Consider the following 13,757-nt stretch of genomic DNA (forward strand, 5'->3'; position numbering starts at 1 on the left):
GTCTGCTGGTTTAAAGGGACAGAAGGAGGTGGGATGAGACCGGCACCCCTCCCAGAAATAAAGCTTGTACCTTTGAGATTCCTTTTTGCCCTTGAAGTCAAACTAATAACTGTGTTTAGTACGGAGGTGTTTGCTGGTTTTCTTTGATGTTTTTTCTAATGCAATAAACTCCCTCTGCCTGCTGCGTTTGTGTCAGGTGTGACGGTCCGGGTGAGCGTCCAACATGAAGCCCTGGCTTTTTTGTCTGTCTGTCTCTGAGCTTGACTTTGCTGAGTCTGGATGTTCCACCTTTGCTTGGTTGTAAGCCTTACAGATAAGAAGTGGTGAAAGCAGGAACGAGTGTATGACTTTGACCACTGATTTACAAAGATGGGGGAGAACCCCGCTGAAAAAGCCAGGTAAGGTTACACTGCAGTGAGAGAGATGGGCACCAGGTGGCGCTGTACACCCCACAACTGCCCACAGCCAAACTAGGCTGACCTGGATACCGCAGGTCACAAGACTATGCCCTGCTCCCCACACACCTCTACCCTTTCGTGGCCCCCAAAGAGTCCTCGGGGCAACGCATTTATCAAGGCGCTTCTCGAATTTATCCTCGGACCTCCAACCCCACACCTTCCTGCAAGAGCAGTTCCTATCACTGCAGGCGGTTTCCACCTCTGGCCTTAATTTACCATTTGCTGGACCTGAATTCTCCCCTCTCCACCTATCCTCAGAGCAGCCCCTCACCAGGTGCTAAGGGCCCAGCTTTAGCACTTCTCTGCAAAGCCTTTGCCCCCTCCACGCACAGCTGCCCCTTCCCTCCTGCGGGTGCCTCCCAAACACTCCTGCCAGCTGGGGCAGGGCCTGGCTGTGGTCATCTGAGTGCCCAGCACCCAGCACAGGGCCTGGCAGAGAGCTGCCATCACAGAGTGCGTCAGTCCCCATAGGCCCACACAGAGGGGGAGAGGCAGGTCATAACAAACCCTGGACCTGGATTTAGACGCCCGGATTGAACCTCTGCCTCAGATACCTTGATCGGGCCTTCCTTTCACTGGGCCTCAGTTCATTTAACCTCTCTCCATCCCTGGCATGAGAGGTGAGGAGTGACTTGCCCAAGGTCTCAGTCCTGGGGCTCAAGTCTAAACCACAGAAATCACTAACCCAGGTGTCAGGAGGCTGCTGTCCTTGCGTCCCACCCCCAGGCGGGGCAGTGCTGGGGCCCAGCCATCTATGTCCCCACTGGCTTTGGCTGAAGGAGCCCCAAGGGGGCCTGTGCCAACCCAGCAACAGCCTCCACTCCCTCCACAAAACACCTATAAACATGCGCACTGCAGCTGGTTTAAATGTAACACCCTTGTTTATTGTGAAAACAATGTAAGCTCTGCAGGCATTTTGGAAAATGAAGAAAAAACGACTAACACCCACAGTCTCACCAACCACCCACTGCTCCAAACCAAGATGGAATTAAAACCAGCAATAGCTCTACCCTGATCCTCTTTAAGCACATCTCCTCCCCTACACCCAGAGAGGCTGCAGTGATGGTCCCATTTATAGACAAGGAACAGGACCAGAGAGTGGGAGGGACCTGCCCAAGGTCGCCTGGGGAGAGGCAGCCCCAGGAACTGTCAGTCTGACTGTACCCCCACTACACCTGGGCTGCCCCTTGGGCTGGGACTGCCCACCTTCAGGTCACACTCCAGACAGGGAAGAGGGGCAACACCCCTGTATTCATTCGGCAACGTGTTGACACTTGGCCTTCCGCCAAGGGGCCCGGGAAAAGCCTGGGCTTTGGTGGGTGGAACTGAATGTGAGTCCTGACTGTTCTGTGTGACCCGGGAAAGCAACTTCAGCTCTGGTGTCAGTACCTAGGTCTGAAAATGGAGTGTCAGCACTGTCACCTCAGAGGATTCTGGCAAAAGAAAATGAAATGCCCAGCAGATGAGCTATACTGCCCAAAGCAAACATGGAAGTCACTAACCTGCAAACCTCGGCCAACTGTATGGCCCAGAAGAGCCTAGTCTTCCTTCGTGAGCAGGATCCTGCCAGGATGGGGTCTCAGGCCCCCTGCCTTCGGGCCTGGCTTCCTTTGGTGCTCTGGAAACCCTTCTGGCCAGGCCTCCCAGTCCCAGTTCCCCCGGTCCTGCTCCTCGCTTTCCCTAGGGCCTCCTCAGGGCCCCATCTGAACACCAGTTGCCAGGGAAAAGCCTCCCTCTTAAAGGGATATACTGGTGGCCATCAGGCCACCCCATCTGGTCTTCCTGGGTCTGCATCTCAGGGCAGTTCACGCCCCCTCTCTGGGTTTCAGTATCCTCATCACTGAAATGAGTTGTGAGAATTCAGGGAGAGGTTGTGAAAGGTATTTGTAAGGAAACTGGTTCACTGCAGGTCTGAGGCGTAGGTGTGCTATTGTTGGGAGCTTATCTTTGTCTTTGAAAAGGTGGAGTTAATCCACAGGAGACAAACACTTGTCCTGGCCTATGGGCCCCATTCTACAGTTTCTGGATTCCAGCACCAGGGGTGGAGCCCTGGCATCTGCATTTAACAAATTCCTTAGGAATTCCTTTATTTTTTAAATATATTTTTATTGATTTCAGAGAGGGGAGAGGGAGAGATAGAAACATCAATGATGAGAGAGAATCATTGATCAGCTGCCTTCTGCACACCCCACACTGGGGATCAAGCCTGCAACCCAGGCATGTGTCCTGACTGGGAATCTGACCATCACATCCTGGTTCATAGGTCAACACTCAACCACTGAGCCAGGCCGGTTGGGTGGAATCCTTTTTTTTTTTTTTTTAAATTTATTTATTTTTAGAGAGAGAAACATAGATTTGTTGTTCCACTTATTTCTGCATTCATTGGTTGATTATTTTTTTAATAATATTTTTAATGGATCTTAAAGAGAGGAAGGGAGAGGGAGAGAGGGACAGAAACATCAATGAGAGAGAAACAACAGGCCGCCTCCTGCACTCCCCCTACCAGGGATCCAGCCCGAAACCCATGAATCGAACATGAAACCTCTCAGTGCATGGGGCAATGCTCAACCAACTGAGCCACACTGGCCAGGGCATAAATGTTCTCTTAGAGTTTGAGTCTTGGCTTGAATTCTTTCCTAGCCAGAACTCAAGTACAGAGGTTACCGAACCTTGGTCCGGTCTGACCCCACTGGTGTAACATCTGGTGCTTTTTGCACCACCAATAATCTTATAGATCAGCGGTTCTCAACCTGTGGGTCGCGACCCCTTTGGGGTTGAACGACCCTTTCACGGGGGTCGCCTAAGACCATCGGAAAACACATATATAATTACATATTGTTTTTGTAATTAATCACTATGCTTTAATTATGTCCAATTTGTAACAATGAAATTGGGGGTCACCACAACATGAGGAACTGTATTAAAGGGTCGCGGCATTAGGAAGGTTGAGAACCACTGTTATAGATGAACCATGGTTAATTTATCCAATCCCCAATTTTTTTCTTATTTTCTAAAAGTTGAATTGCTGGCTCAAAGGGTCTGCACAATTTAAGACTTGACAGGCAATGTCCATTTAATGAGTGACAGTATCCAACACATCTATACAAGTTCTCCTTTGGAATGGGCCTGCTGTGTGCCTGCTACTTTGTGGGCTCTTCTATTTCTTTTCATGTGCAAAGCAACCCTACAAAGTAGGCGGCATTCTTCCCATTCTGCAGATGGAGACACAAAGTTTCAGAGAAGTGAAATGACTTGTCCAAAGTCACATAGTGGTGGACCTGGGAAGACAACCTAGAACAGACTCCAGAGTCAATGTGATGATCAAATAGTTATGAATAAAGATCCGGGAAGGCTTTTTTGAAGGAGGTGGACCGTGAGCTGAGCCTTATGAGGTGGACAGAAGGACAGCAGGAGGAGTAAGGGAGGGGAAAGAAAGCCAGCTGGCAAAGTCTGTAGCTAGAGCAAAGGCCAAGAGATTTCTTCAAGCTCAAGATTTTTAGGGCAAAGGCATTAGCAGGGAGGGGCGAGTTATGGAATGATTGATGGCAGACGAGGAAAGTCGGGACAGTCCAGCCCTCGCCCCGCCTGGCCCTGCACTGCGGGTTCGAGGCCCCGCCCCTGTCCAGCCTTCCACCGCCTGATGCAATCAAAACCATCCCGTCACTGTCCAACCTCGGCCCAGCCCCTCTTCCGGGCTCTCTTCCTCTCTCATACCCCGCGGGGCCCTGGCCCCGCCTCCGTACGTGTCGGAACAACGCGGCCCTTACTGCGGGGCTGTGCTCCGCCCTATTCCACGTCCCTTCTCTGCCTGGTCCAATCAGAATCATGCTTACAAGTTCGCTCAGGCCCGCCCCTCCCCACAGAGACCACGCCCCTTCTGCAGTGACACCAGTCCTGTCGGAGGGCCCCGCTCTCCAAGGTCTGCTCCTCTCGGCCCCGCCCCCCGTGCCCGCCCCTCCAAGGCCCCGCCCCCGGGCTGGCCCCTCCCACGTCTGCCCCTCCCAGGCCCCGCCCTATCTAATCGCCCCTTCTAGCCGCGGTTCAGGCAGCCACATCCCGGGAGTGAGCCGGGCGCGCGGAGCTGCAGCCATGGCTGTGGCCGCTGAGGGCGCCCGCAGGAGGGAGCGCGTCCTCTGCCTGTTTGACGTGGACGGGACCCTCACGCCGGCTCGCCAGGTAGGGGCCCGACGTTCGCAAGCTGCGGTCGGGAATGTCCCGCGGACACCCGGAGGCCGAATGTGGGGCCCGCAGCGGCGTGACCCCGACCTCTGAGACCGAGTGAGATGCAGAGGTCCCCGGCCCCTGACTCCCGGGGACCGCCCGATGGGAGTGATGGACACTCGGGTCCTCAAGTCACAACCCCCGAGCGTCCGCCCCCACCTTCTCCCCGCGATCATCCGAGCTGGGTGGATTCTGGAGGGAGGAGGCTGCAAGCAGGGACCTAGCTTCCCTCCCTCCCCCTCTGCCAGGCTCGGCTCTCGGACGCCCCCGTCTCCCCAGCCGCGCTCTCCCCAGCCGCGCTCTCCCACTTCAGCCCTAGGACGCCCCGGTAGCCGTAAACTGGCGTCTGAACCCAGGGTTTCAGAAGGGGCTTGGAGCGCACCCAAGCGTCAGAGTCGCCATCTCGTGGGAGCAAAGGGGTTTCGGAACCATCCCACCGACCTTCGCAGGCCTGGGCCTGGGTCTGGTTTCTCCGGCCGCTCTGTGGAGAGGAGGGAGGGCTTGTTGTACCTTTTCCGTGGAGCACGGGCTCTGCCCACCTGGAGGTGAGCGTTCCCAGGCCCAACGTGGCCACACTGGGGACTGTGGCGCTGGGAAGGTGGGAGCTCAGTTCTCTTAAAGGCTTCTCACCATATTTATTCTCTAACCTCCGCTCCATACCGTTTTTGTCCCATTGGATTTCACCCTGGGTGAGCCTCCAGGCCCATCCTCACCAGGCCTCTTTCTTGCCCGCCCTCCAGTCTGGGGCCATAAGGACCAACTACTCAGGGTTCTAGAGGGGCGAGCCAGGGGGCGGGGCTACAGGGCAGAGACTGATGGGAACACAGGTCTTAGCTTCCTTCCCCTTTTAGGTCCTGCAGGCTCCAATTCTCTCCCCTAGGGGAGGGCCGAGGGGGCACAGGGAGGAATCTGACCTCCCCGCCCTCCAGCAGTCCTCAGGGATGGGAGAAAGATGGTAGTGGAGGGAGAGTGGCAGGGTCTAGGCAGCCCCCACCCTTTCCTCTTACTCTTCGCTCTCTGACCCAACAGCCTATACAAGGGCCGTGTGTTCATGCCGTCCACCTATGTTATTGTCAGACCCTGTCCTTAGTGCTTTTTAAGACTTAATTTTTAATTATGCAAGTATTCATAAATGCATTCTCTTGCAAAGAATGAAAACAGAGAAGGCTAAAGTCCCCTCTGACTATGTCAGGATCCAACCCCCTCCCCAAAGTAGCCTGGTTGCCTGTGGTGTAGCTTCCTTCCAGATCTCTATCTGGATCTGTGTTTGTCCAGAGGAAATAGTACACATTGTTTTATGAAGCTTTAAAAAAATATATCATACATCATACTGTGTGTGCCTTCTTGCAACTTGGTTTTTTAAAAATTGCTTTTAGAGAAAGGAAGGGGGAGAAAGAGAGCAACATTGATTTGTTGTTCGTTCCACTTATTTATGCGTTGATTGATTGATTCTTGTATGTGCCCTGACTGGGCATCCAACCAGCAACCTTGGTGTGTCAGGATGATGCTCTAACCCAGTGGTCGGCAAACCTCGGCTCGCAAGCCACATGCGGCTCTTTGGCCCCTTGAGTGTGACTCTTCCACAAAATACCATGTGCAGGCGCGCACGTACAGTGCGATTGAAAGTTTGTGGCCCATGCGCAGAAGTCGGTTTTCGGCCTGGGCGAGTCTATTTTGAAGAAGTGGCGTTAGAAGAAGTGGGGGGTCGGTCGGTCGGTCGGTCGGTCGACGGGAAAGGAAATGCGGCGCAAAGCGGGGCCGAGGGATACGCAGCGTGGAGGAGGTACATTGTTTTGAGGTACGTTCGCTGAGGTCGACCCCTTCCAACTCTCCCATCCACACTCGTCTATCTGAAACAAGTATACAAGACGAGTGTGGATGTAGAGTTGGAAGGGGTCGACCTTCAGTTGAACGACGTACCTCAATCAGATTGAAGACGTTTTTAGCAAAGGCCAGCTTAGGAGTACCCTAATTAAGTTAATAACAATGTACCTACCTATATAGTTTTAAGTTTAAAAAAATTGGCTCTCAAAAGAAATTTCAATCGTTGTACTGTTGCTATTTGGCTCTGTTGACTAATGAGTTTGCCGACCACTGCTCTAACCAACTGATAACCAACTGAGCTACCCACCAGGCTTGCAGCTTGCTTTTGACAACAAGCATGTCTCGGGACTCTCTCTCATGTAGGACTTACAGGCCTGCCTTACTCTGTGTCACCGCAGTATATTTCCGAGCAGGTGTGTGCCATTCTCTGATTGACGAGCATGTATGTTGCTTGTAGTTTTCCACTATTATAAACCATACCCCAATGAACCGCCATATACACGTGGGAAAGAGAAGTGGAAATTTGGGTATGGGACCACGTGCATTTTAAGTTTTAATAGATCTCGCCGTATTACCCTCCAAACTGGCTACATGTACCCATTTACACTCAGCATTTGAGAGTGTCTGTTTCCTCTGTATTACCATCCCCTCTTGGTATTATCAGCTTTGAATATCTGACTGTTTGAAAACATGGATTATAACTCATTAGTTTACATTTCTTTGATGGGTAATCTTTTCACGTAATCGGTGGCTGGTTAATTGCTTGACCCCCTCCAGGTGTTGCTACTGTGGTCCCCATTTCATAGATGGGACAAAGAGAGGCAAAGCCATTTGTCAAGGTCATTTTGTTGTGGAGGGACTTGAGCCCGAGTTTGAACCCAAGTGCATCTGATTGTTTTAAGGTCTGTGTTCTAAACCTTGAACTGCCTCAGATCCAGGTAGAACAGCCCCGCCCCCCCCGCCCCCCCGCCCGGATTCTGAGCACGGAGTGGGGGATGAGTGGGAGTCCCAAACATGCTGACAGCCGGATCTTGTGCTCCCCGCCCTGCTGCAGAAAATCGACCCTGAGGTGGCTGCCTTCCTGCAGAAGCTTCGAAGTCGGGTGCAGATCGGTGTGGTGGGCGGCTCGGACTACTCTAAGATTGCTGAGCAGCTGGGAGAGGGGGATGAAGGTAGGACAAGCCGGCCAGAACCAGCTCCGAAGTCCCATAAGCGGGCTGGTGTGGGTGTGGGAAGTTCGGGGGATCCACAGACCCCATCCTGTTTCTGCAAAGGAAGTAGAGGGAGCAGCCAGATGCTTCCCTCACTGTTTCAGCGACTGTGCCATGAGCACCGACCGTGAGCCTGGCACTGTTGTTTTGGAGAAACAGCAGGGAATGGAGCAGGCAGAATCCTGCCCTAATGTGGTTATATCCTCAGTTCTTTAAAATGGGCATAATCACTAATGGCTACCATTTGTTGGAAACGACCATGTATTAACTCCCTTTCATTTAATCCTCACAACTCTGCTTCAGGGCGGGCATTTTACAGAGGAGGGTTCTGATGTCTCTGGGGGAGTTTTTGGACCCAGAACCCCGTTCTCAGCTGAGTTCCTGATCTCAGCTCAGGCAGCTGCTCCAGCTCCGCAGACCAGAAACTTCCTTGAATTTCCCTCTCCCCACCCACTTGGTCATTCCATCAGCCGGTCCCGCGATATCTCCCTGTGCCCATGTCTCCATCTCCACCACCCCACCATTGTCCAGGTGACCACCTCCCACCTGGACCTGCAACACGCAGGGGTCCTCAAACTTTTTAAACAGGGGGCCAGTTCACTGTCCCTCAGACCGTTGGAGGGCCGGACTATAGTTTAAAAAAAAAACTATGAACAAATTCCTACGCACACTGCACATATCTTATTTTGAAGTTAAAAAAAAAAAAAATGTTTTCGGCGGGCCGCATGTGGCCCGCAGGCCATAGTTTGAGGACCCTTGTGCAACAGCCTCTGGCTGCTCCCTGTACCTCCCCACTTCTGCCTCCATCACTTCTCAGGGCAGCCAGAGCTGGAAGCTCTCTCAGGCAACCAGCCCTGACAACACAGTGATGGAAGCTGTAAACAAAACCAAAGCCCCTGTGCTGAGGGACTGGGGGAGCACCAAGCGGAAATGCCGCCCTCTGCTGGGCAGTCCCGGAAGGCTCCCAGAGGAGGGAGCCGGGCCTTGGAGTGGAGGGGGACGAGGGGAAGGGCATTCCAGGCAGAATGACCTGCAGGAGCAAAGCCTAGAGATGTGACTGGCTTGTTTGCTTGTCCGGAAAAAGCCAAAGCTGCGGGAAGGGAGAAGTACAGAAAAGCAGGCTCGGGGGGAACAAAAGGTCTTCGAATGCCAGACCAAGAAGTGTGAGCGTTGTCCCTCTCCTGGGCTCTGGGTACCTGGTCTCATGCTCCCTCTTTCTCCCCTGGCCTCTCCATGTCCCTAAAGTCATTGAGAAGTTTGATTATGTGTTTGCTGAGAACGGGACAGTGCAGTACAAGCATGGACGACTGCTCTCCAAGCAGGTCAGTGCCCCACCCCCACCCCCACCCTGGGCCTTAGCCCAGGACACTTTTCCCCAGAGAGACGGTCCTGGGTGGCAGGAGCGGCACCAGCCCACACTCAGAGTGCTGTGTCCCTTGCCCAGACCATCCAGAACCACCTCGGGGAGGAGCTGCTGCAGGACTTGATCAACTTCTGCCTCCGCTACATGGCCCTGCTCAAACTGCCCAAGAAGCGGTGAGACCCCACCCAGCCCTGCCCAGCCCCTCCTCTCAGTTCTGGGCCTGAGAGAACAGGGGTAGGTCTCTCCAAGGGGACCTGGAGATGCTCAGGCCTGGCCTTTTGGTGGGTGGATTCTCGTCCCCTGTGAAGTCCGGGTAGAGCTGGATTGAATTCAGGGTCATTCTCTCCTCTCTGGTTCTGCCCTCCCTCCCACCCCATCACCACCAGTGGAACCTTCATCGAGTTCCGGAACGGCATGCTGAACATCTCGCCCATCGGCCGGAGCTGCACCCTGGAGGAGCGGATCGAGTTCTCGGAGCTGGACAAGGTGCCGCCTTGGGCTTTAGGACCTCAGTCACTCGGCCTCTCTGAGCCCGTTTTCTCATCAGTGCCATGGATTGGGGGGCGGGGGGGGGAGGGGGGTGTTCTGAGAGAACCAGTACCCTTTAGGCACCTACCATGTGCCATGGTTGAGGCACGTGTGCGTCTTTCCAACGTTGCTGGTTTCCCGCCCCTGGGGACCGACACCGCCAGCCACCTCACTTCCTCAGCTCACACTTGGGCATCACTGACACCTTCCCACCCACATGGGGTCCAGCAATCATTCCTGTCCATTCAGCCTCAAAGTTGGTCTCAGATCTGTTCACCTATGTGTCTCCCCACCCGTGTCCCACCCCCCGTGTGTCTCCCCCCGTGTGTCTCCCCCCCTTTGTGTCTCCCCCGCACTACAAAACAGCCTGTTCTTCACCAGTGCCACCGAGAGCCTTGTACAGCACATCCGTCCTCCCTGTCTGCTCTGCTCACAGCCTTCATGGCCCCCTTGCCAACTGGGCAGTGTCCCAGCCTCCGAGGCGCCCGAGCCCTGCGGGGCCTGCCTGGCTGGGCCCACCCTTCAGCCTTCTCCCTGCCTCTGTGCTCGGAACAGACCAGGTCCCTCTCGCCTGTGGATGTGCCGCTCCTGCTAGGCTTAGACTTGTGCTTTGCCCACCTCACGCAGGAGGCGCAGCACGTGAGCGCCGTTGCCCGGTGGGTGCTCTGGTCGTGCGGCTTCCTGCTGACCTGCCTCTGAGCCCCGCCACTGCTCACAGGTCGCGCCTCGCGCTCATTTCTGGTGTCTGAGCCCCGTGCGCTTGGCTGAACTGGCAAAGCTGGCGGAGGAAGAAGTGGACGCTGTGGCTGGGACTCGGACTGCCCTTTCCCCTCAGCCTTCCTCCATCAGCCTCTCCTCCAAGCTGCCCTTCAGAATGCCCGCCCGCCTCCCGCCGGCAGGACTGGCACTGAGTTCATTCACAGACCCTCCGGTCCGGGCGGGCTCTGCCACCCAGGCTGGGGGCCGTACACGGCGCAGCCCCTCTCTGAGCCTCCGTTTCCCGTCGGTCAGGGGGCCGTGGTCTCCACCTGGAGACTTAGCGAGTCCACTGAGTGTGCCCAGCACAGGGCCCGGCACGCAGCAGCCTCTGAGCCTTGGCCCGCTTCCTTCCCTCCTGCAGAAGGAGAAGATCAGGGAGAAGTTCGTGGAAGCTCTGAAGACGGAGTTTGCTGGCAAAGGGCTGAGGTTCTCCAGAGGTAGGTCCGCGCCGCTGGGAGGGCTGCGAGGCCTCCTCCTGCCCCTCAGGGCCGAGCAGGGCAGGCTCAGCCCAAACGGGCAGGGCTCCATATGCTCTGGCCCCCCGTCTTCCCCACCTAAACCTAGTCATCCCCCCACCCCTTCCCACGGCATCTGCTAGCCAGTCCCAGGCCCAGGTCCGAACGCTTCTGGGATCTGACACTGCTCCCGCCTCTGCTTCGTCTGCGAACCATGCGCTGTCTCACTGCCTGCTCACTTCCACGCCATGCCCCTGCTCAGCTCCCCTGGGGCTCCTCGCTCCTAATGAAACCCCGGGCCCAGGACCTGCGTGCCCTCACCCCTGCCCTCGGGCCGTCTCTGGCGCTGGGACACTGCACGCTTTTACCGGCCTTGGGACTGTCCTTGCTCCCCAGCCATCACCACTCTGGCTTACATCTCAGCTGTGTCACCTCCTCAGAGGTCTCCCCTGACCCGCTGGCTAGAGAGCTCACCCCACCCCTCTGCACTCGTGCTCTGAGGTGGGCCGGTCTGTGACTGCCTGTTCTCCCACCTGGATCAAAACCCCCCTGAGGATCCCTGTCCATCCCATGCCCTGTGCCTGGGCCCCAGGAGCCGCTCCGGGGCTGTGGAATGAGATGGCAGACGGAGGGCCTTACCCACACTCACCCGTGAGCCACTCTGCTGTCTTTGTCCGCCCGGCCCTGCAGGAGGCATGATCAGCTTTGACGTGTTCCCTGAGGGCTGGGACAAACGCTACTGCCTGGACAGCCTGGACCAGGACAGCTTCGACACCATCCATTTCTTTGGCAACGAGACCAGCCCAGTGAGTCCTCAGCCCCGGTCCCTCCCGCCCTGTCACCCCCAGGTCAGGCCAGGACACAGGGTGACAGAGCAGGCCTCTTGGGAGACTCCCAGAGAACAGCCACTGCGAACCAGCCCATTACACAGATGGCAGGGCCGGGGCCCGGAGCTGGTTGGACACTGGCCCCTTGTCACACCGCGGGTCAGGGCAGCCCTGGCAAAGGCCAAGGAGGAGGGCTTTCTGGGTGTTCTGAGGGGGCAGCTCTGTAGGAGCCAGTGTGGGGAGGGGACCCCATGCCAGGGTGGGTGCTGGTCCCCAACCCTGGGAACCTTGTCCAGGCGCCACCCTCTCTGCCTCCTGTGTGCAGGGTGGGAACGACTTTGAGATCTACGCCGACCCCCGGACTGTGGGCCACAGCGTGGTCTCCCCTCAGGACACAGTGCAGCGATGCCGTGAGATCTTTTTCCCAGAGACAGCCCACGAGGCATGACCGCGACTTCCAGGGCCTCCCCCCAGGCCTAACGGCCGCCCTGGCCAGGTGCTGGTGGGGCCGGCCCTCTCCTTCGGCCCAGGACACCTGCCTCGCATCACCTGCTGCAAGGCCAGGGTCTGTGCAGCGACCGCCCCACGGCCAGCTCCCGGTGGACTGGCTCCGTCCTGCACCCCGACGGCCCGGCCACAGCTGCTGCTTGTACTTCTGAACAGAATGGGTTTGTCTACACTGGAGGAGGTGGGTGCGAGTGTCTGTACGAGACAGCCCGCCCTGCCTTCCTGTCGGGGTGCAGGGCAGTGGGGAGGGTGTGTACTTGTGAGAACTTGATCACAAATATTAAAGTTCCCACAACAAGGCATGGCGTTGGTTCTGTCTGAATGGGTAGCTGGCGCCGGTCACGGGTGCTGCGACAGCCACCTCTTTGCAGACGCGGAAACAGGCACGGGCGGCAGGACTCGCCCAGGTCACACAGGAGTCAGGGAGGGTGGTTTGGGGTGTCCTCCCCCAGCCCCTTCCCCCGGGACCCGGACAGAGGCAGCTCCGGGCCAGGCTGAGTCACAGTTGAGGGTTTATTGCCAGTGTTGGGAGGACGGGGAGCCCGGGGGTGGGGCCTCGGGAGGGGGTGTGAGTGACAGAATGCCACTGACCCTCTGCCACCCCAGGCGGCCCCAGGGCTGATGTCCCACATCCCCCTCGCCAGTGCCTGAAAAGGGGGGGTCTACTCACAGGAGAGGGGACCTTGGGGGGCTCCTAGGGGTTAACCTGCATCAGTAAACCTACCCAGGAGGCCAGGGAGTCCTTGTTCCCCAAGGAGAGGCCTCGGGCCTTGCAGAGCAGCCCCGGCTCAGAGGGTGTCGGGCTGGGCCGTTCTCAGTGGGGGGGCTGCCAGCACATCCCAGCAGCTCTGGGCTTCCAGCTGCGTAAGGACTGGGGGCAGGGATGGGACACATCCCAGCCGGGCTCTACCCTGGAGCCTTGGGGCATCTTCAGGGCTGGGGATCCTAGACAGTCACTGAGCCCTCCTGTTGGGCATCAGCCGTTTGCACACAGACTGGCTCCCCTAAGGGTCCCTGTCCTGGCAGGCCCTTCCTTTAGCCCCATTTCCGTCCCCACCAGACGATGTGCCCTGGGAGGGGGGGCAGGGGAGGAGGGAAGCCCTCCTTCCTGGCCTCCCGGCCAGGCCAACCCCCCACCCAAGAGTGAATGCACACAACACACATGCACACCACACACACACACACACACGCACCTTAAGGGACGGACAACATAGGAGCCACAACTCAGCCACTGGCTTGGGGGCCGGTGGGAGCCGAGTCTCGGCTTTGGGAAGAGGGTCCAGCAAGGGGGTTGCAGGGCTGGTGGGCTCCCAGGCTGAGGCCATTCCTGTGGGGCCCCCGCCTGGCCCTGCCTGAGGGGACGTGTCCATCCATCGCTGGGTCCCCAGCAGCCACTGTGCTGAGCAGGGGCAGAGCATCAGGGGGGCTCGTGAGTCAGGGAGAGGGGAGGCCTCATTCAAACTGGGGGGGTCGTCGCCCTCCGCAGACCCGCACCTCCTGGGGAAATGGAGGCAGCAAGACTCCGCGTGGCCAGGGGAGAAGATGGGACCTCAGTTATGGGGTTCACAGAGCCACTCTCAGGCTGAGGAGGAGGGATTGGCCCG

General features: G+C 56.9%; 1 protein-coding gene across 1 annotated transcript; it reads left to right on the forward strand.

Annotated features, from left to right (window-relative positions):
* Positions 1–4,482: 4,482 nt before the first annotated feature.
* PMM1 (phosphomannomutase 1) lies at positions 4,483–12,455 on the forward strand. The gene is made up of 8 exons (XM_006098520.3): positions 4,483–4,634; positions 7,558–7,675; positions 8,960–9,036; positions 9,159–9,250; positions 9,464–9,563; positions 10,726–10,801; positions 11,510–11,625; positions 11,972–12,455. Exons 1-8 carry the CDS (start codon positions 4,548–4,550, stop codon positions 12,092–12,094), a joined length of 789 nt encoding a protein of 262 aa, XP_006098582.1. The 5' UTR covers positions 4,483–4,547; the 3' UTR covers positions 12,095–12,455.
* The last annotated feature ends 1,302 nt before the right edge of the window (positions 12,456–13,757 follow it).

This window comes from Myotis lucifugus, unplaced genomic scaffold, assembly GCF_000147115.1.
Source record: "Myotis lucifugus unplaced genomic scaffold, Myoluc2.0 scaffold_239, whole genome shotgun sequence".
Taxonomy (NCBI): Eukaryota; Metazoa; Chordata; class Mammalia; order Chiroptera; family Vespertilionidae; genus Myotis; species Myotis lucifugus.

Coding starts and splice junctions, on each gene's coding strand:
- PMM1 (XM_006098520.3), top strand. CDS start 4,548: ATGGCTGTGGCCGCTGAGGGCGCCCGCAGGAGGGAGCGCGTCCTCTGC. Junction 7,676..8,959: donor GCTGGGAGAGGGGGATGAAG/GTAGGACAAGCC, acceptor ATGTCCCTAAAG/TCATTGAGAAGTTTGATTAT. Junction 11,626..11,971: donor TTGGCAACGAGACCAGCCCA/GTGAGTCCTCAG, acceptor TCCTGTGTGCAG/GGTGGGAACGACTTTGAGAT.